General features: G+C 33.6%; 1 protein-coding gene across 2 annotated transcripts in view; it reads right to left on the bottom strand.

Moving 5' to 3' along the window:
- The window catches only part of PRKDC (protein kinase, DNA-activated, catalytic subunit), a 94458-nt gene that overhangs the window by 55680 nt on the left and 18230 nt on the right, over nucleotides 1-20548 (bottom strand). For both annotated transcript variants that reach the window (XM_039333722.1, XM_039333723.1), the window contains exons 21-42: nucleotides 20315-20474; nucleotides 19876-19982; nucleotides 19019-19109; nucleotides 18041-18204; nucleotides 17223-17375; nucleotides 15355-15462; nucleotides 14456-14682; nucleotides 13860-13954; nucleotides 12880-12979; nucleotides 12149-12279; nucleotides 10856-11110; nucleotides 9132-9361; nucleotides 7394-7602; nucleotides 7147-7279; nucleotides 6473-6631; nucleotides 5500-5703; nucleotides 4825-5010; nucleotides 3544-3645; nucleotides 2547-2714; nucleotides 1645-1772; nucleotides 968-1175; nucleotides 684-862 (exon numbers count right to left, since the gene is read on the bottom strand). In XM_039333722.1, coding sequence (XP_039189656.1) covers nucleotides 684-862; nucleotides 968-1175; nucleotides 1645-1772; nucleotides 2547-2714; nucleotides 3544-3645; nucleotides 4825-5010; nucleotides 5500-5703; nucleotides 6473-6631; nucleotides 7147-7279; nucleotides 7394-7602; nucleotides 9132-9361; nucleotides 10856-11110; nucleotides 12149-12279; nucleotides 12880-12979; nucleotides 13860-13954; nucleotides 14456-14682; nucleotides 15355-15462; nucleotides 17223-17375; nucleotides 18041-18204; nucleotides 19019-19109; nucleotides 19876-19982; nucleotides 20315-20474 — 3497 coding nt within the window. The remainder of the gene's footprint in view (nucleotides 1-683; nucleotides 863-967; nucleotides 1176-1644; nucleotides 1773-2546; nucleotides 2715-3543; nucleotides 3646-4824; nucleotides 5011-5499; nucleotides 5704-6472; nucleotides 6632-7146; nucleotides 7280-7393; nucleotides 7603-9131; nucleotides 9362-10855; nucleotides 11111-12148; nucleotides 12280-12879; nucleotides 12980-13859; nucleotides 13955-14455; nucleotides 14683-15354; nucleotides 15463-17222; nucleotides 17376-18040; nucleotides 18205-19018; nucleotides 19110-19875; nucleotides 19983-20314; nucleotides 20475-20548) is intronic.

Genomic DNA, 20548 nt, shown 5'->3' with positions numbered 1-20548 from the left:
CTGTGTATGTATGCACTGCAACTCCTAATACATGTGAACAACATCAGGACTATTAGCTGATGAATATATTCCAGCAAATACCAAACTGAAGTTGTAGTCTAGCTTTAGTTGATATCTATTTGGTTAGATGCCATTCCAATTATAATCAACCTCAGTCTACGGTGTGTTCTATTTATATAAATAAGGCTAAAAGGTACAAAGTGTAAAACATAAATACTACAATGTAAAGGACAAGGCCAACGGAAAAAGAAAAGTGTCCATTCATTAATCTCCAAACTGCAGAGGGCAGCAGTTTGTAACTCATCCTAGAGTCTTTTGAAAAAGCCAGATTTTGATGGCCTTTTTTGAAATCTTCATCTTGTATGCCTGAAAGGTATTCAGACCAAGAGTAAAATATTTTTTTATTGAATTGCTAACCTAAATAAATTTATGAAGGAAAGCAACATAATTTTATTTAAGATATTCAGGATAAACCTTTAAGATCAAGAAAGAAATGTGAATTTTCATCTAAATAAATAGGAAAAGTTTATTAAGTGTTTATCATTATTAATACTGTAACACTGCTTGTCCATGTAGCTATCATGACACTTTTAAGGCAATATCTCAAAATATTTTTTAATGACTGTGATAATCAAATTAATTATTGGCAACATTATTTTAAAGTATAAATGAACAATTCTCACTTTATAAGTGTTTTTGTAAGTTCATTCCCCTCTACGTGGATGGAATGCTGAAAAGCTTGGTTAATTCTAGAATCTTTGGAATATACATCTTCTTTGGATAGACGGGAGTACATAACTTCTAGAATCTTGTAATAGCTTATTTTCTTGATTAGCTGTGTTTCAAAAGCAGTTTCATTTGACTGGAAAAATATATTAATGGAACAAAATGTCAAAGGAGCTTCATACATGAATATGTATTTTATTTTGTAAAAAAATAATATGATTTAGTAATTATTCATCTTTACCTTCGTAAACCTGGACTTCAGGGTATCCATGGCCTCTGTGATAATCTTACTTAGAAATTCTTTCAATGCACCTAAGCTGCAGTGAAGCAACAGAATGAGAAGACATCGATCTACGTAGGCTTGACGGGTTATATTTGAGAGAAGGGTTTCGTTCTGGAACATCTGGTGCACGGTATCCAACAACAGCACTTGCCTTTCACAGCTGCCCCTAAACATCACAATAAATTTAAGTAGAATCTTCAGCTACTTTCCTACTTATAAATTATATGTTATCCACAATCTTTTAGTGAATTCTTTCTAAAGCAGTGGCTTGGTTAAGTTATCATGAAATAAGTAGACACATAAATTTTTGACAAAAGTAGCTTAACTAATGCCACAAAACAATCTATCTTTCTATGTATCTGAGACAATATCCAAGAAAATGTCACAACCACCACCCATATTACTGCTATAAGAAATCATATGTGCTATGCCTTCTTCAGTAAGAGTACCTTCGATACAAAAGCAAAATGAATTACATATAAACACATACAAAATATATGTATGAATTTCAATGCGTAAGCATGTCATATCAGCTGTCATTGTTCACATATTAAGCCTTTAATTTAATATTGAACTCTTGTTTTTTAATCATGCTGTTAATATAATGTGATTAAAAAGTATGTTTTACTGACTACCTTTTGGAAATTCTTTTGAAGTTAATCTCAAATAATTCCTCCATTATATGCTTATGGTCCCTACAAAGAATTTCTGTCATCAGCGCCAATAACGTAGAATTCTGGGATAGTTCTAAGGCATCTAAAAACTAAAATATAAAAGAATAATTGTGCAGTTAGAGAATATGATAGAAGAAGCTAGTAAGATTGCAAAGTTTTGTGTTCCAAACTTTCTCTGAAACCAGTTATGAGGCAGTAACAGCTCTTTAAAAAAAAGAGAATAACATTTTAGTCAAATAAACATACAATGTGCTTATATATAAACACACACACACATAAGCACATTCATAACTTCATTTACATAAAGGTAGTGTCCTACAATATACATGATTAAAAGAGAAAAAAACAGATAGGACTGTTTCCATATATTAAAATGTATTCTTAGACTTATATATAAACTTCATTTTTGGTATATTTAGTAAAACATTGATTGATTTGGATGGCCATCTCACTTTGGGTGCTAACAGCCTTTAAAATTAAAATACAAACAAATACAAACATGAAATCCTTAAAAAATTAAGGAATTTAGAATTTTAAGGTTATGTCAACTAACAATTACAATTTCTAAAAATATAAAAATATTTAACAATTACTGTAATTTCCGGCATATAAGACCCCTGACTTCGGCGCCGATTTCAACGCTTTAGAAAGTCGTGTTATACGGCGGAAAATACGGTACACATGACATTTAGGTAATTAAGGTATACATTAAAATAATTTCTCTGTTTAATATTACATATTGTGTTCATTCCTATAATTTAATTCACAGATTTGTTTGCTTTATTTTAATTTGGCTTAGAGTTAGTAATATGCTAGAAACACATAAATTATGTAATAAATTGTTCTAGTTTTTGCTTACTTACTTTTTTTATGCAGTCCACATAGTTATTGTACTTTAAAGATCCCTTAGGAAATTCATCTGAGCTCAAAGGGAAATTAAACGCTACAAGTTGATCTAGTGCATTTTTAAGGCTATGAAGTCTTTCGCCCACAAGATTAGTGAAGAATGGCAGAATAATAATTGCTTGACTCTGAAATATATACAATTCACAACGTTTCATGTTAAATCTAAAATTGTTTTGTCTTTTGGGAAACTTTGGTAGAAAAAAATAACACACATGAAAATGTTTTAAATTTTAATTCTTTGATTAATTACAAATTCTGAATAGCATTTGGACCAATGTAAGCTATAAACATTTAAGATTTAGTAGGGAAAACAAGGTATAAAAGCAGCTACCCCATAATCTTTGCTCAGATGTAACAAATGATAGTTTGTGAAGCCTAGTTGGCTTGTACGTTTAATCATTACCCACACAAATCATAGCCTGAAATTGCCTTGGCAACCTTAGCTTTAGTAATTGTAGAGTATGTTATTTCTTCCAAAACTGGTGTTCTTACTTTTTATAATTAAATGCTGAGAAATGTAGATTACAGAGGACAGCTGAAACCATTCTTACGGACTTGCAGATATTTTTTTAGAAATCTTTTAACTGTTAATTCTACCTAATACTCAGAGATTTTTCTCATTTTCTTCCCTGCTGACAACACATTCTCTTCAGTTTATCTACCAGCAATAGATTACATGGGGTTAGGTTTCATGTACTCAAAAATAGTCCTCACTACGGATATCCACAGTAAACATATCGATATTTACCCTTAAATGATGATACTGGCACAATTTCTATGAAGCATCCTCAGACTTACCCAAAGTCATTGAGCCAGGCAGCATTAAATAACAGTAATAATAATTCTCACCGCAGCTCAATGTTTCTAGCTACTCATACATTTGAATAAAGCTAAATGGCCACCATATGCAATACATTATTTAGTTATAATAATAAGCAGGCACAATACACTCACCTTGAGATTTAGACCCAACTTTTGATCCGTAAGTAGACACGTGTATGTATTAAAAACGTTGGAAAACGCCTCATGATGAGTAAATGACATCGAAGAGTCGATCTTGAAAACATAAAGGAACTTATCTTTTAAAATATACCTACAGAATAGTAATCTGATAGTAAGCCACAGCATTTCCTAAAACAAAATTATTGAAATTTTCCATGTTTTTTGTATACATTGTGTGTGTGTGTGTATGTATGTATATGTATGTGTGTGTGTGTCTGTGTCTGTGTGTGTTTGTGTATATATATATATATATGCTGAAAGTAAATCTGTATTAAGGAAGTTTATATTACCTGTTTTATATTTCTATATACAATATATTTGTATATTTTTGTGTCATGCAGAACTCTTAAGAGCACTCACGTTAACTAAATTAACAAAGGCAAAAAACAGCAGCATAATGCCTACTAAAATCAAAGCATTATTTTGAACAATTATAATAACAAATTTATTATTTAATTTCATATTAGTCCCAATTTTAAATATATGCAGACAAGTAACAAACACTCTCCATTATAAAAATGAGGTTGGATACTATAAACCACATTACCAAACTGACAGAAGATTTGAGTCATTTTTGTTCATAGTGCAGGAAAAGTTGACAATTTCAATTGTAAAACATCCATCATATAAGTATAGTTAATATGGGGAGTGATGCTGCAATATTTATAAAAGTGCAATAAATATTGAGCCATATCCCATATATATTGAGATACTGAAGATCAACATGCTACAGCTATGATAATATAGCAACTTATACAGAGATACATTTAAATAAACATATGACTAATGCTTCTGACCACACTGAACATTTTTACCTTTTTTAAGCATCCAGGATTCTCTCAAGGTATCCTGATGTACTTACCTAGACAACACAAGTAATCTCAGTTTTCATGTGTTCTCAACCCAGACTTTTATTACCCTCTATTGTTAGGCGTTTTGTTAGGATGAGAGACCCTTTATCAAGATTGCAAGCACAGCAAATGTAAAATTAATGTGATGTGCAGTTCCTAGTATGGTTGTGGGATGCTGCTTTTATCTTGTAACACTGTCTTGAAATGATGTTACAACCAATTACAACATGAAACCAAACATGGAAAAGGAAGAAACAAAGCTACATTAATGAATAGCTATAGCAATAATTATTATTCCAAATTCAATTTTGATATTATATCTCTAGGAAAATTACCCAGATGATGGATGGATGGACGGACAGACAGATAGACATAGATTTACCTGCAGAACTTTAGCCAATAGGGTCAAAACACACATTTTGCTCTCAGGAGAAGATTCTTTGGCCCACCAGTGATCAAGATATCCCCAATTTTTTAAAATAGCAGCTACTAGTTGTACTCCTTGTTGTTTGCAGGTAGCACGGTCTTTAAAGCTTTGATCCAACATGCCATTCAAAACTGTACTAACCTGCAATGTAGGATATTGAAAATATGCAATATTGACAGCACTTTATGTAATTCAACTTTTATACTGTGGAACAAAGACACAAAATGTGCAAGATAAGCAATTAATAAGTACATTTTTGAGATGATTTTCTTAAATGCTAGAAAGTATACTTCTAAGAAACTAAGAATATAAAGTCAGAATGTTCTAGCCTGTTTAAAAACATCCCTTACTTGTAGAGTAGTAACAAGAAGATCTAGTAGTAGATCTGATCTATTTATCTAAAACTAGATGTGGTGTTCAAGGTAAAAGTAACAAAAAGCTAAAAAAAAATATAATTAAAAATAATAACGAATGAAAAACAAATAATTCAACAGAAATAAAATCAGCAAAGAATCAGTGATAAACAGAAGGATAGCTAAAATACAGTTTCAATGTGAATTTTTTGGGAAATACATATATTTTAAAGGAACATTTTAAAATTTTAAACATTTTAAAGGAAAAGTCCAGTACCATTTTGGGGCTATCTAAAGCTGATTTCATAAGCTCAAGTACAGCAATTTCCAGATTTTTCAACAACTCTTGGTTAATGATTTCTAAGAAGAGACTGTAGAAATATTCCCCGTGAGAAAAGTTGATGAGACTTTCTTGGGCTGTCCCAGACAATGGTACAGATAACATCAATGTGTTCAACAAGAGGCTCACCAGCTCTGTGCACTAAGGGAAACAAATACAAAAGAGCATTTCCTGTCATTCAACTTTTCCCATGTACCTTCTTATTAAAAAAATACAAATACAAAATAATACAAGACTTCCAATGAGAACCATAAATCTTTTCTATTTGAACAGAGGCAAATATCCTTTGGTGAGATGGCTTTGTTCTTCTGGAAAAAAATGATTTCTAATGATACCTAAGCACTAATCTTACAATGGTAGAAATGAAAGCAGGCACCCAGATGGCACATCTACAAATGTCTTCCATCGATTGTGCTGTTTTCATTTTTGGGGGATATTTAGGTTCACAAAATGGGGAGGTTACCCAGTTCTTCCAGTGGAACAGGATACTGATGACAACATAGTAGGTTGCAACTGTTTTAACAAAGCAAGCTGCTTTTGGCAACACCCACGATTTCTTGAAGATCTACCAGCAAATTAATTCCTCTCTTGTTTGATGCTGTTCTCATGCTGTCTTTCTTTCCTCAATGAACTAAGTTTGGAAATAGGAAGGCAAAGAAGAAAAAGTCTCCTGACTACTTGATGTTCAGATGCAGAACTGCAGAATGGAAATTCTAAGGGTCTTCTGTATGCAGTTCTGCCTCTCTATGTCAATCAAAAGAATTCACTCTATCCAGAACCACTAACTTGGGTGGTGGCCTATACAAGTGACAGAGATCAGCAAATGGAAGGTTTCTTAAATACATGTAAACTCCAAGAAAGAGACAGAGAAGAAAAGAGACAGATAGCACCAATAAGGCCAAATCCTTACCCGAACACCAAAAGCAAAAGCCAGATGCAGAAGTCCCTCAGCTAATTGTTTACTGCTGATGTCTAACGAAGGAAGGGACCTTCTTTCATCTCCTGGTGCAATACCTTTGTACACTACCAACATGAGCTTAGAACCAATTTCAAAATGTAGATCTGTACCCTTTGGGGAGAGAAAAACAATAAAACATTTGACTAAAAGCATATTTATAATTAAGCAATTAAAGAAAGGCCATCTAAAGTTACAAAAAGTCCTTACAGTCTTTATCATTATTAAAAAAACTAAGAGATTCTTCTTAAACTGAATAACTGATGAAAAACAATGGCTTTCCTCCAATCCATAACATCCCCAAACCATTAATGAGAACTGCATCATTTAGATGCCCCTAAAAGAGCAATACATAAGTTACAAAAACTTCAACGTGAACAAAATTATTCAGTAAAACCCAGTGTGGATTCAGATACTTAGCACTGAACGAATGTGTCTAATAGTGAGCAAAACTAGAAATGTTTCACCATACTAATAAAGGAACACAATAGTTGGTAAGTGATGAATGCCTAATGTTCAGCGACTAACAAACATGTTACATTGGCATGATAGACATGTGCAGTCCTATTTATTCTCTTTTACTTTGCAAGTATACTGATGACAATATAAACAGCAACGTATATTTTTACCTTAGATTGCAAAATACAGTACAATAAACCAGCCTTGTGAAGTTGTCTGCAGGCAGAAAGAATGGATACATATCTAACGTGATCCAGTCGGGCTTCCGAATTGTACAAATCAACAGTGCAAAGCTCTTCAATGCTAACAAATAGAAATAAATAAATAATAAATGTATATCACACATATTAAATGTCACACTAAAAATTATTTGTATTTTTAAATATTAATATTAGAATAGATTCTAAAGTGTTTTACCTTTTCATTGTTATTATTTCTTTGATACTGTTCTCTAAATATTCATTATAGGGAGATTTCATCAAAGCTTTTACTAGTCTCACGCAAATATTTGGTAGATTTTCCATAATTTGTACATCAGCTATATTAAAGCCTACACTTTTGGGGTCACAAATAGTTTTCACAACAAGTTTTATTAGATTCTCATTAAGCAGCTCTTTCTCAAGCAGCTAGAAATAATAAGATAAAAATGAGATAGACAAGTACATTTAATTTGAAAAATTTATCATTTACATTTATTTTAAGATTTATCCTTAAATATACCATCTCTCTGTGAATCCCCCTAAAATAATATTTTTGTTCAATCTACATTTCATTTTTGTACAATTTTTCAAAAGTTAAAGAATCTACTTAAAGTGTATTATGTGAGCTATATGTTTATAGATAATAACTGGATCAAATTTTCAAGAACACGTATGACATTTATTAAAGGTAGCTGAGGGGTAATAGTTCTACTATATTCTAACAGTATCTTCAGCATGCCCAATGACAACTAGTGGGCATAGTTTCAACAAACTGCTCATGATATTATCATCTTCATGTGGGGCAAAAATATATTTCTCTGGGCTTGCAAATAAACACCATGGAGTTCTTTAATCAGTAAATTAATTCAGCTCATTCAGGAGAGTGCCAGAAAAATTACAAAAGGCGTTGGCCTGAATTTCAGAAGGCAGTCAACAAAGGCAATGTAAAATATGAAGATATTTTTAAAATGACACAATACTCTTTTACTATTATAATTCCACCCAAGCTATACCACAAATGTATCTTAAATCTATATTATGTGCCCATGGTATCATTCCTAAATCAAAAAGTCTTATTCACTCATGCCTAACCTACTTTATACCTAGATTACTGCAATATGTTCTATATGAGGCTTGAAGCTACGTATGGTTGAGGATACGGCAATACAGGTAGTTATGGGTACATCACAGTATCATGCAGGTATTTATGGTACAGCCTGAGACAACATGCAATGTCACTACTTTACAAAATACAGATTGAATGTGGACTTCCAGGTACAATCCAAGATGCTGGACCTTTTTGCACAGTATCCAGTCCTGTGCAAGATTGCTTATATCCAATTACTGCTATTTGTCTCATAAGATCTGATAGTTGACATGCTCCAATACCATTACTTAAGTATTATTTAATACATCCGGAACCAGGCTGAGCAAACAGCAGGCATGTGCACGCAGCTCCACTTGCACACCTGCTGCTTGCATGGAACCATACCCTCTTCTCCCTGCTGCCATCATTGGTGGTCCACAAAGTTGGAAAGATTGGGGACCACTGATCTAATAGAACCTAGGAGATATGCCTTCTCTATCATATCCACCATATAGAATAACCGTAACCTTATAAATTTTGATGGCCACTGCTTTTTATAAGGCCTTTGAGACATTTTTCTCCCTCCAGTGATAGATAACGTGGTCTTGTGATCCCATCAGGATTGTTTATTATTGTTTAGAAGAACTTGCTATATTTGCTAAATGTTTATAGTGTTACTGCTATTTTGATTATATGTCACACTTAGTCATGTTGAGATTATATAACTTGATTAAATAAATAAATCACAATTTCTGAAAATAATTTGCTCCAAAGTCAGAAAATAGTGTGCCTGTGAATGCATTTCTTAAGTGCCTTTAAGTGTGGTAGCTCATAGCAAACTTGCTTCAACCAATGGAGCCAAGCCTACCTTCCAGAAATGTTGCTGGTGAGTCTCCAAAATCATGCTTCCAAAAACCATAATCCGAACTATAATTGTACATTTGCTATAATTGTATTCTTCTCTTTCTTGTGGACTCAATAAGGTATCATCTTTGGATGCACTGCTAAAACATTGCTCTGCACCAGATATATTGTACAAGGCAATTTTACCAAGGAAGAACTCCAGTGATTTTAAGAATGTAGACCCTGTATTTGTAGCTTTAAACAAATATGAAAGAAATGTTAAAAATACAGCCATCACAAGTTTTACTCCAGAATTCACAAGAACTTTCAAAAACCATTTACACCAATATACTGTATATTATATGAAAAAGCAGGCCTTTGCAATGGCCAACATCAAATAATGACCTTGTAAAAACAGGAAGAAAATATATAATTGGAAAGTTCTCTGATAATAAGACTGACATACTTTTTGGCAAAGTAAAGCATATAAAGAAGAGTGAGATTTTCTATACTGCAAATCTTCCTGGTGCAACAGTGTCATAGTGCAGAACTTCAGAAAGGAAAACCTACTTCCCTGAAGGCCCTTTCCTTTGCCCCAATAATCCAACTGTTGTATATCAGGTTACAATTATCATTCCCTGCCTTTGTTAGAGAGAACGTTTCATCCCTGCAAGGCATTTCATCCTTTCCATACAGAAAATTAAAAACCTTGACATCCTTGAATCCACTCAGTCTAAGTTTATTACAAATATCCTCATTGTTCCAAAATGCATTTAAAATACTGCACTTCATTTAGAGACAGCTTGTTTCTGTGGATATTAAAGATTGGCATCCAATGTTTAGTTGAGTCATCCTTTTCTTCAGTAGATCCTGCTCCATTGGCTCCCAATGTCCAGTTTAAGTTAACCCAGCTAAAAAATGTACATAGGCAAGATTCATTTCCTAAGAAATGAATGAGTTGTGTGCCCATCAGTTTTTCTAATGTCAGAAATATGTGGGACATTGATTTCAAATCTGTAAAACTGGCCCCTAGTCCTAGAACCTGTGGAGGAGGTTGTCAAACACGACTCTGCCAGTCTGCTTATCTCTCATCTTTCACACTCATGAAATTCTGCCAGGCCTGCATTTTGGGCAAGCTGGATGCATTGCCTTCTGCTAGTCATTTGGGGTTTTACAAAATATTCCTATTCAGCAAAGCCGATACTTTTGTGGGGAGAGCTCTTAACAATTCTTGAGCCAAAAAATCCTCTCATTACTATCTCCACAGGAATACCAAATGACTTTATATATTCTATCCAGAATTGATCAATATTTTAAGATAAAAAATTTATCTTAAATTTTAAGATAAAAAAAACCTGGCTTCTATTTCTCACTCTGCTATATGATCAATATTGGTCACATCCTTTAGAATTGCTTCTTCTTCGGCATGAAGATTTGCACTAATTTCCTTATTTTTTAACTTTCCATAGTGAAGAAGCTGAAACAGGAAAAGATATAGTAAAAACAGTGCTTGATGCTGCAGGCATATCCAACTTCCTTGGTGTTGGGACAAGAAAATGCTCCTAAATGAAGGGGGAAACTCTAGGATTTTCTCTACATTGGTCAATAGATTATAAAAATTCTATCAAAAATAATTTATTTAAAATTAAAAATGATCTTAAACTCATTTTCACATCTGTAGTTATATAATTTCTTCTAATGAATTTGGGATGACAATCATAATGCAAACTGATTAGATCATCTACCTACCTAAGATCTCATTTGGTTTTATCATTCCTTGTTCAATAAAAGTATTGTAACAGTCTAAAGCAGCTAGAAGCATATCCATCCATTGTACAACAGCTCGCAAACTAAAGCTCCCTTGCAATTCATAGAGGGTTGAATGAGATAAGATTCCAGAGACATTTTCACCCTCACATCCTCCTCCTTCAAATTTCTTTATGAGAAAATAGATTCCTTCTTTCTGAAGAACATCACCCAACCATGAAGATGGAGATGGGTTTCCTGTCAGAGAAGCAAACAGATTAAAGACTCTAGATAAATTTGTTACAATTCAATTCCATGCTTACATTAAAAACAAAAAAAAATTATTATAAAAATGGGAGGAAACTATAAAAACCATTTGCGAAAAATGGATCCTTTTAAAAATAAATCCTAGATCAGTAGAGAAATTGACAAAGAATATTTTCATCTATCCTTAGATATTCTACCATGTTTTCCCGAAAGTAAGCCCTACCCTGAAAATAAGCCCTAGCTTGATTTGGGGGGATGGGTCTAAAAGACGTATCTCAAAAATAAGCCTTAATTTTGGGGTGAGGCGCATGCCTAAAAATCAAGCTAGGGTGGGGGTGTGGAGCTGCCCCATGCGCCCCACATCCACTTACATTGCAGCCACGCCTCCCATGAATCAACAACTGCCTCGCTCCATCAACCCACTTCTGCAGCATCCCCCGGCCTACATTTTGCCATCAGAGGCCTTTCCAGAAGACCTGATGACAACATGCAGGACAAGGGATGCTGCGTGCGTCAATCCAAAGCTCCATTCTCAGCTGCAGAGGCATTTCCTTCTGCTGCAGAAGAAGTGGGTCAGCTGGGCAGGGCTGTTGGTGCTGCCACCATGAGACCGTGGAAAAGACACCCACGAAAATAAGACCTGGTGCCTCTTTTGGAGGCAAAAAGTAATAATAAGACCGGGTCTTATTTTCGGGGAAACACGGTAATAAATGAATATTGCTAAGTAAGCAAAGGATTTGATTTTCTTTGGATGATAATACAATTTTTAATAATTACAGAAAACAGTAGTAACATTTTGAGGTTATTGAACCATTCTACCAATGTAAATAAAACTTTAGTAACCTCGTGGAACGCAGAACACAATTTTACAACCAGTCCACATGCTTTCAGAATGTATTCACATGAGGAAAGTAAAATTAATTGCTAAACTCCCAAAAGTGACATTTTTCAAAAGGAATTACAACACAGTGCAAAAGTCAGTATATCATGCTAGCAACAGACTATTTACACATGTTGTAATATACATACCTGGCAACAAGGGAACAAATTCAAAGAAAAGTTCCATGACTTTGTGCCGGCACTCTGTTTGGGGTTGTCCACACTGTCTTAAAAGCCACATGACAACATCCTCTAAACAAACAGATCTAGATGGAAATCCCCTACAGGAATGTATTAAAACAAAGTCTGAAATTACCAAGCAGTTGTCTGCTCTGCTTCTGCATTTAAATATAAACATAAGATTTCAAATGTTCTTCCAATAAGAGAATCAACAGATTCATATGTGTAAGAACTTTATATTGTAGTCAGATTTTGCTATGTGTTGCATTTTAATCTCCAATACTAAATATTATACTTAATATTAAAATATTAATTTGTCCTTCTGACTGAAAAATAAATCAATAATTAGCAACTTTGTTTATTTCCCCATGCCATATATCAAATCAAATACTGTTTCATTTTTAAATTTGTGACAGAATTGTACTCTCCTACATGTCCAGTTGCCTCCTGAAAAAGCATTTTTAGGACAACCATGACCTGGATGACTGGAAATCCCCATAGATTGGATTTAAAGGTTTATCCAGGTCAATTATTCTGGATGCCTACTTTAGCTGCAAGTAAATTTAGGGAACAAATTCAAAAATTATAGAATGCGGAAATATATTCAGTTAGATTATAATAGTGTTTCCTCAGAAGAAAAATCACTAAAACTAGTATCTATGTAATGTTCCATCTGAATTGATAAAGAAATTAATACTAACCGAGGCAATCTCCGATTGCTTTTTTTGTTCAAAGTAGACGCTTTTTGCTTAATGATACGCTTGAGGTGATCAATAGCATCACAGCACTGTTGAACTGTACCTATTTTCAAACCAAGAAAAAATATTGTGAATGCTTCCAAATAATATTTTGAACAGAAATGATTGGTTTTACAGTGATAAAATACACATTATTTGAATTACTCTCTAGCTTTGCTGATACCGTATAAGGACTATTAAACATTTTTTTTATTCTCTGCCAAGTTGGTAACCTTTAAGGTTTTCTGAGAATAAGAAACAGAACCACAAATAATACCTCTTCCATATGCTTTGTCTGAAAAGGTAAATCTGAAATCTGATAGTGAAGACATTTCCTGGTGAAAATTGGATTCAGTCTATGTTTAATCAAAAAAAGTTGTAATATCTAGCCCAATTTTTAATAGTTGTAGTTTTCCCCCATTTTGGAGAACAAAAAATCTTGAACATGCCTCACTTAGTTTGACTGTTTATAATAAAAGTATTACATAATAAAAGCTTTAAAAACTTGACTATGTACTTAGACCTGGAGCTCAGAATGTGTCAAGGGCTCTGTTTTTTGGTTTTACTATTAGTTGATTAATCATCTCAGCTGATGTTTGTATTTATTTATTTTGAGAATGTTTTGACTATTTTAATATGTTGTTTTACAATTATAGAATTGTAATAAATAATTTACTAAAATGTAGCACTTAAAAGAACATAATACTGAAGTAATTAATACAAAATATGAACCATACAAAAAAGTATTTGAAGTATATATTTTTAAAAAGCATTCTTCCAAAATTGTCTGTCAATACATTTCTATAATATTTCATAGAAACATTCTAACTGCTCAAAACAGAAACATTTCATTAGAAAACTATTAAAATATATAGGCCTGAAGTTTTTAAAGAATCCTGAAACACCAAATGTAAACCTAATACAACAAAAGCTGTTAATATCACCTAAAGACTTCTCATCTCCATGTGTCAAGGCCAGACTTTCCAGATATACAACCAATGCTTCGAAAACAAACTGGTCCACCAGAGCATTCTCTTCTCTATGAAACAAAGGGAAAACATATTAAGCTTATTATGTGGGAACTATTTACAGCTATTGCACTGTAAAAAATGGTATTGTTTCAGATGGTTCAAAAATATTTAGAACACAGGCAAATAATAACAATTTGATCTCTGCTGAAATAAACATGAGTTATTAACTGGATTCTACTAAACATGAACAAACACCATAGCTATGATACCCAATGCCAATCATGGCAAACAATCCAGATTTTAATAACTATGAACAAAGCAAAAACTGTTGCAAAATTTAATAAAGCATTTTGTTTATTTATTTTATTTTGTCCTTTGAATTCAAATCTCTTGCACCCAATATCATAACAGGTTGTGGCAATGTGTTGTCCTCAGATTTGCAAATACTTAATATCCCACAATCCCACAATACTTTTAATAGTACTTTAAAGTGCATTTGATAGAAACTGCACAAACACTCGTACATCTGTGTATTGCTTGATTCAGCTATTAATTTATTCACTACTCACCTAAACTCTCGGTAAATGTTATTGAAAGCAAGTGCAGCTCCTAGCCGTTTGAAAGCATTAGGATGGAGAGCAAGGCTGTACAGCCTCTTAAAAAGAGATTTTGTGTTCACTGGACTTTTCTCTTGCTGCTGTGGAGTAGTTTGCTTAATGGACCATTTCAAAAATTCATGGACACATTGACCACAAAAGTCTCTCAAAGCGCTGTCCACAGGATCCACTATACCATCCTGAAACAGAGAACAATCTTGATTCACTGTGCTTCAGAGTTCACTTATGCAACACAAAATGAAATGGAAAGTAATTTATATATAGCATTTTTAGGCTACCTAAATAATTACAAATGACAGCAAAAATTGGCTATTTAACTTTTACAAGTAAGCTGCTCCAAGAGAAATGTTTGGCTTAATAACAGGGAATTTTTTTAAACACAAAAAAGGATTTTCTAGTTGGTTGAAATCAACTATTAATCAATTAACTTCTATAAAAAAAAACAGAAGTCAAAAATAAAATAAAACACTTCATCATGAGACCATATTTAAATTGCATTATAACTAGCAGAGAAAAGAACCATTAACCTCAAAATTGGAATGTATATAAACCAAATTTTACAATTTTGGAAAAACAAAAAGGTCTACATAAAGCTTAAGAGTTCCTAACACAGAATTACAATTAAGTATTTTTGGGAAGCTTATTTCCCAATTCAGAACCTGACCACCTAAAAAGCTTTGTCTTTCTTCTTCCCATTAGACATGGAACCTAATGAAGAGTTACTGATGAAAAACTTAGTGTTCAGACAACTGAGGAACTGAAAACTAATTGAGAAAATCTGAAAAATTAGACTGGTACATTACAATTTTGACAGAAATATTTATAATTTATCTTAATCAACAATCACTTACCAAAATTGCTTCCAGTAGTGTCACGGTATCTTGACTTTCAAACTTTTTATTGTTTGTGAACCAATGAATTAATTCCATTACTAAAGTGCCATAGAGTTGCCTTGTAACCTAAAAATGAAAGATTAGTTTATTCTACATTTTAGATTTATAATTATACTGTAGAAAGTTTCTCACAAAGTGATTCTAATGTTTGTTGGACCTTTTAAAAAACACATACTCACAACTTTATTTCATATAGCTTGAACTCTTATTATATTTTATTAAATATTAAGTGCTCTGTAATGATTTCTATTAATTCTATTAATTAATTTGAACTGATACAGAAATTATTGCTAAGAATAATCCTTGGACTAATTTGGATAATAATCTTCAGTGCTATCCCAATGAATGGATAAAAACTTTAACACATTAGGCATTGAAAAGCAATTCATACATAGGCAATTCTCTGCAATATAATTCTCCTGAGAAAGAACATTTGTCCATATAAGCAGGAAAGATATCCATGAAGCTTACACTGTATACTCTTCCAATCTATATTCAATCTAATTCTAATGCTACCAATTCAGATTTAGTTTTCTGTATTCATTGTAGTCAACCAGTTTTGAAAAAAACAACAACAAATGAATAAGTGGATGACACTTGACTATTGAAACATACAAATTTTGGCATGTACACTTAAATTCAGAAAACTGACAAACTGACGTGTCTTAAATGCAATTACTGATTGTAAATCTATACATACTACAATATGTGGAATTGTGATATTGTATAGGCAATCCCAAAAGAAAACAACAGATGAATATATAAATGAGATTTTATTAAACTAGAGATCACTATCCCTAGCTCCCATATCAATCAAGCAACATTCTTGTCCCTACGAGTTTGTAGTAGGAACTCTTATGGTATGCAGAACATAAACTAACTCCAGGGAGCAAATAAGTAGATTCAAAGTTTGGAAAGGATAAGAAGGCATTCACAAATTCATTAAAAATTGTGAACAGTTAAAAAACAGAGAGAGATTATAAGGAGAGATTATTTGCCTAACATAATATTCTCAAATTTTTCTAACATGTATTTTTTTTCCTTCCTAGAGTTTTTCCCACAAATGCAGGATCTGTTTTTTGGGGGGGGAGGGGGGGTTGATCAACCGAGTGTTGATCCATTGTTTATATCAGGAATTGACTGACCAAACTGGCTCTCATTTTCCTAATACGGGTAGTCTTCGACTTACAATCAACAACCTGTGTTGTTAAGTGAGATAAATATTTAAGTGATTTTTGCCCCATTTTATGATCTTTCTTGCCATGTTTGTTAAGTGAATCACTGCAGTTAAGTTAGTAAAATGGTTGTTAAGTGAATCTGGTTTCCCCTTGACTTTGCCTGTCAGGTCTCAAAATGTGACCATATGACCCCAGGACATTGCAACTGTCATAAATATGAGTCAGTTGCCAGCCATCTGAATTTTGATCAAGTGATCATAGGAATGCTGCAATGGTCATAAGTGTGAAAAACAGTCGTAAGTCCCTTTTGTCAATGCCGTTGTAACTTTGAACACCACTAAATGAATTGTTGTAAGTCAAGAACTACGTGTATGTATTTAGTAGTCCATTATTAAATTAATTCAGAAACATCGAGTTAACCTATATATTAACTGGACTGATGACTGTTTTTCTTTTAGTTTTAAACTATTTTCCTCCTCTTTAGTTTCAATGGCTCCCATGATGTAACAGACAAAAAAGTAAATTTTCCTGTGGGAGGGGCAATAAGATGAAATCCAAAATTATTGGAAATCCTCTCATAAGGTGTTTTTTTTTTTTTTAACCTCAAAACCAATCTCACTCTGAAGCAGTAAAATGAAATTTACTTACCTGGTCCACATCACAAGCAAGTCGAAGCAGTACAGGAAACATATGTTTATACAAATGAAACATTGGTGGGGAATTCTCGTTTCCTTCAGGTATTTGAGAAGCTTTTCCCAGCATGAACATAAGAATGCTATGCAACAACTCACAAGCTGCAACCTGAAAAATGTGAGTACTGATCAGCTACTAGATTGGATTGTTCCAAATTAACTTATTCAGCAAGTTTTATTTGATAAAAATAAGATTTAATGTGAAAGAATTTGTTACAACTCTAAATCTTTAATTTTCCTTTAAAACATACAAACAATACATAGACAGGGATTAATATTTCACCAAATAATTAACATCTTTATCCTGCAATTAGAAAGCTGGGGTGAGTAATGCTTACACTGTTGGACATGTACAGGAGATAATCAGATTCTACTTTCTATCTACCCATGGAATTCACTGGAACATTCTGGTTTCTGTCAGCCCAACCTATCCCACAGAGTTACTGCTGTTAACCGTAAAAATAGGACAGACCTCTATGTATATCACCATGAAATCTCTGAGAAAAGGCAGGATATAAATGCAACAGCAATAGCACTTAGACTTATATACCACTTCATAGTGCTTTATAGCACTCTCTAAGTGGTTTACAGAGTCAGCATATTGCCCCCAACAATCAATAAGTAAAGAATGCCAGGGTGTTCAAAGATATTCACAGTTTATACCGATAGAATATTTATTTGTATCATTCATATCTGGATTACTTTTAATGATGAACCATAGCCTCAATCCAGAAAAACATGAAAAGAATAGAACAAAAAGATTCAGCCTAATACCTTAGTTTGTCTGTCGCTAGCACAAAGAGCCAATTCGGTGACCCGAGGCAAGAATAAATCCAAGTATATTACAGGCTTCATATCAGCAAATGGAACTGCAAAATTCAGGCGCTTCTCTATATCCCAGGATACAAATTTCTTCATTTTTTCTTCTGCAGAAGCAGCTGGTACATTTAGAAAAGAATGTCTGGTTGAAAAACCAAGGACTGGCTTATCTGCAGATGAGTTTACACTTGAGTATGTATTTATTTATTTATGAGACTTATATATCGCTTTAAGTGCACGCACTCTCTAAGCCAGTGGTTCTCAACCTGTGGGTCGGGACCCCATTTGGGGTCAAACGACCATTTCATGGGGGTCGCCAAACAACGCATCCACCATTTTTTTCCGCCTTTTCCTTAGCTATGCTACTCTCTTTTATTCTATTGGCTTTTGAAAGCCAATAGAATAGACTCTCTTGAATAGAGTCTAACTCTATTGGCTTTCAAAAGCCAATAGGAATTGTCCAGGCTGTCTCTGCCCTGCTGAGCCCGCCAAAAGTCCCATTCTGCAAACGGTGCTGCACCAGTTGAGTAGTCCTCACTTACGACCGGTTGAGTAGTCCTCGACTTACGACCGGTTGGAGGTCGCGGCATTAAAAAGGTTGAGAACCACTTCTCTAAGCGGTGTACACCAGTAAGCAATGTATATATATATTTACATTGCCCCCAACAATCTGGGTTCTCATTTTACCTACCCTGGAAGGATGGAAGCCTGAGTCAACCTTGAGCCGGTGAGATTTGAACCGCTGACCTGCTGAACACAGTCAGCTAAAGTGGCCTGCAGTACTGCACTCTAACTGCTGCGCCACCTCGGCTCATATATGTATGATATACAACTAGAGGCAGCTTTCAAACAGTTAACACAAATCTAAAACAACAATATCAGTACAATTTAAAACAAGAGAAAAATAAAGAAGCTTCCAAATAAAATTGCTACCTGTAATTAAATACCGATTGATTTGTCCTCCCAAAGTTCCAAGAAGGCGTACAACTCTAGCTTTTACTGCCTCTAAAGATGGATCTTCCTCCTAAACCGTAACAACAATATAGTAAGAACATGAACAGCTTAGAAGGTTTAAAACCACCCCAAACACACTATTCTGGTGTAAGATTATGCAACAGAGACACCAATTGGGAACACCTGCCAGGAGACTATTACAGTAATAAAGGCATAAATAACCAAAGCACATACCAATGCTGCAACCATTTCCGGTGTCAGAAACCACTGAAACCTACAACTATTCCTGGAACATTTTAAATTTATCAAATTAGGAAGTTGGCAACAGAAGTGGTTTTATAAAATTGACTTTGGCCTTCAGATAATACATGTATAAAGCGTTTTTCAAAACAAAAATCAGAAAAGTACATTCTCTTCTAATTTTATAAACCTTCAATATTTCATAACCAAACTCTGTCAGAAAGATCTTTCTTTAATGTTGTAAATTTTGAAGCCTTTTAGGAACATGCTATTCTTTGATTTTGGCAGAATGGAATATTTATTGATTCTGGATATTGTAAGATCAAACCAGCAAATATAATTTTATTTGTACGAGATTTTAGCCTATCTAAGGATAAGGTATTCTATAATAAATCCATATAGTCCTTTACTACTACCAATGAAATCTAACGTGAGACATTGACTGTTTACTGAGAAATTTTAAGCCTAATTATGTAAATTCTATTCAAGGCTTATTTACATAATAAATAAAATTAGCTTTTATTGAAATAATAAAACCACCTATCACTTTTCCAAATGAAAAGCTGGTATTTTAGAAAGGCAGAAAAATTCTTTACCAATTCAAGATTCTTTGATTTTTTGAGATGCTGAATTACTACTTTGTTCATTCCTTTCTGGATGGCTTTGGAAAGTTTCTTCACTTCCCAATTATTCTGAGATTCACCTATTTTGAAGGAAAAAAGTGAACATTTAATATGCGAGCAATAAAATAAATCTTTAAAGGTCTGCATTTATGATTTTTTCAAGAAACTAATATAAAACTCAAAGCCCCCCAAATGCACTAGAAATGACTGACTACATACACCTTCCATCAATGCTATTATAAACAGCCACTGAGTGCTGCTACAGAAAATCAGAAAGTTGAAATACAGCCCTTTACCCCTCAGATATTGCTCACTCCAAGACTATTCAGTAACACATGAATGATGCTAAAACATCTTCATATTCCTAGATTTACTGCAGTAAATATATAGGATGTGCATTTATTATTTCTACCTGCTGATGCAGAAGTTTTCAAATAACCATCAAGGCAAGGCACAATGTCTTTGTAATAAGGCTGAATAGTGTATCTGGGAATGTGGGCTGACCAGTCCTCCAGTGCATCCAGTGCCACATCAGCCATTGGAGTGTAGCTAAGACCCAGTTTAAAAGCATTCTGTAGGTAGTGCATAATGTCAAGGTTTAGAAGTTTGGAGATATAAAACATCCATACTGTCCTGAAGTTATCTT

This window comes from Crotalus tigris, unplaced genomic scaffold, assembly GCF_016545835.1.
Source record: "Crotalus tigris isolate CLP2741 ecotype Arizona unplaced genomic scaffold, ASM1654583v1 scf7180000024506.7606697, whole genome shotgun sequence".
NCBI classification, from domain to species: domain Eukaryota; kingdom Metazoa; phylum Chordata; class Lepidosauria; order Squamata; family Viperidae; genus Crotalus; species Crotalus tigris.
Note: the sequence above shows the minus strand (reverse complement) of the source record. Positions and strands in the feature narration are given on the sequence as shown.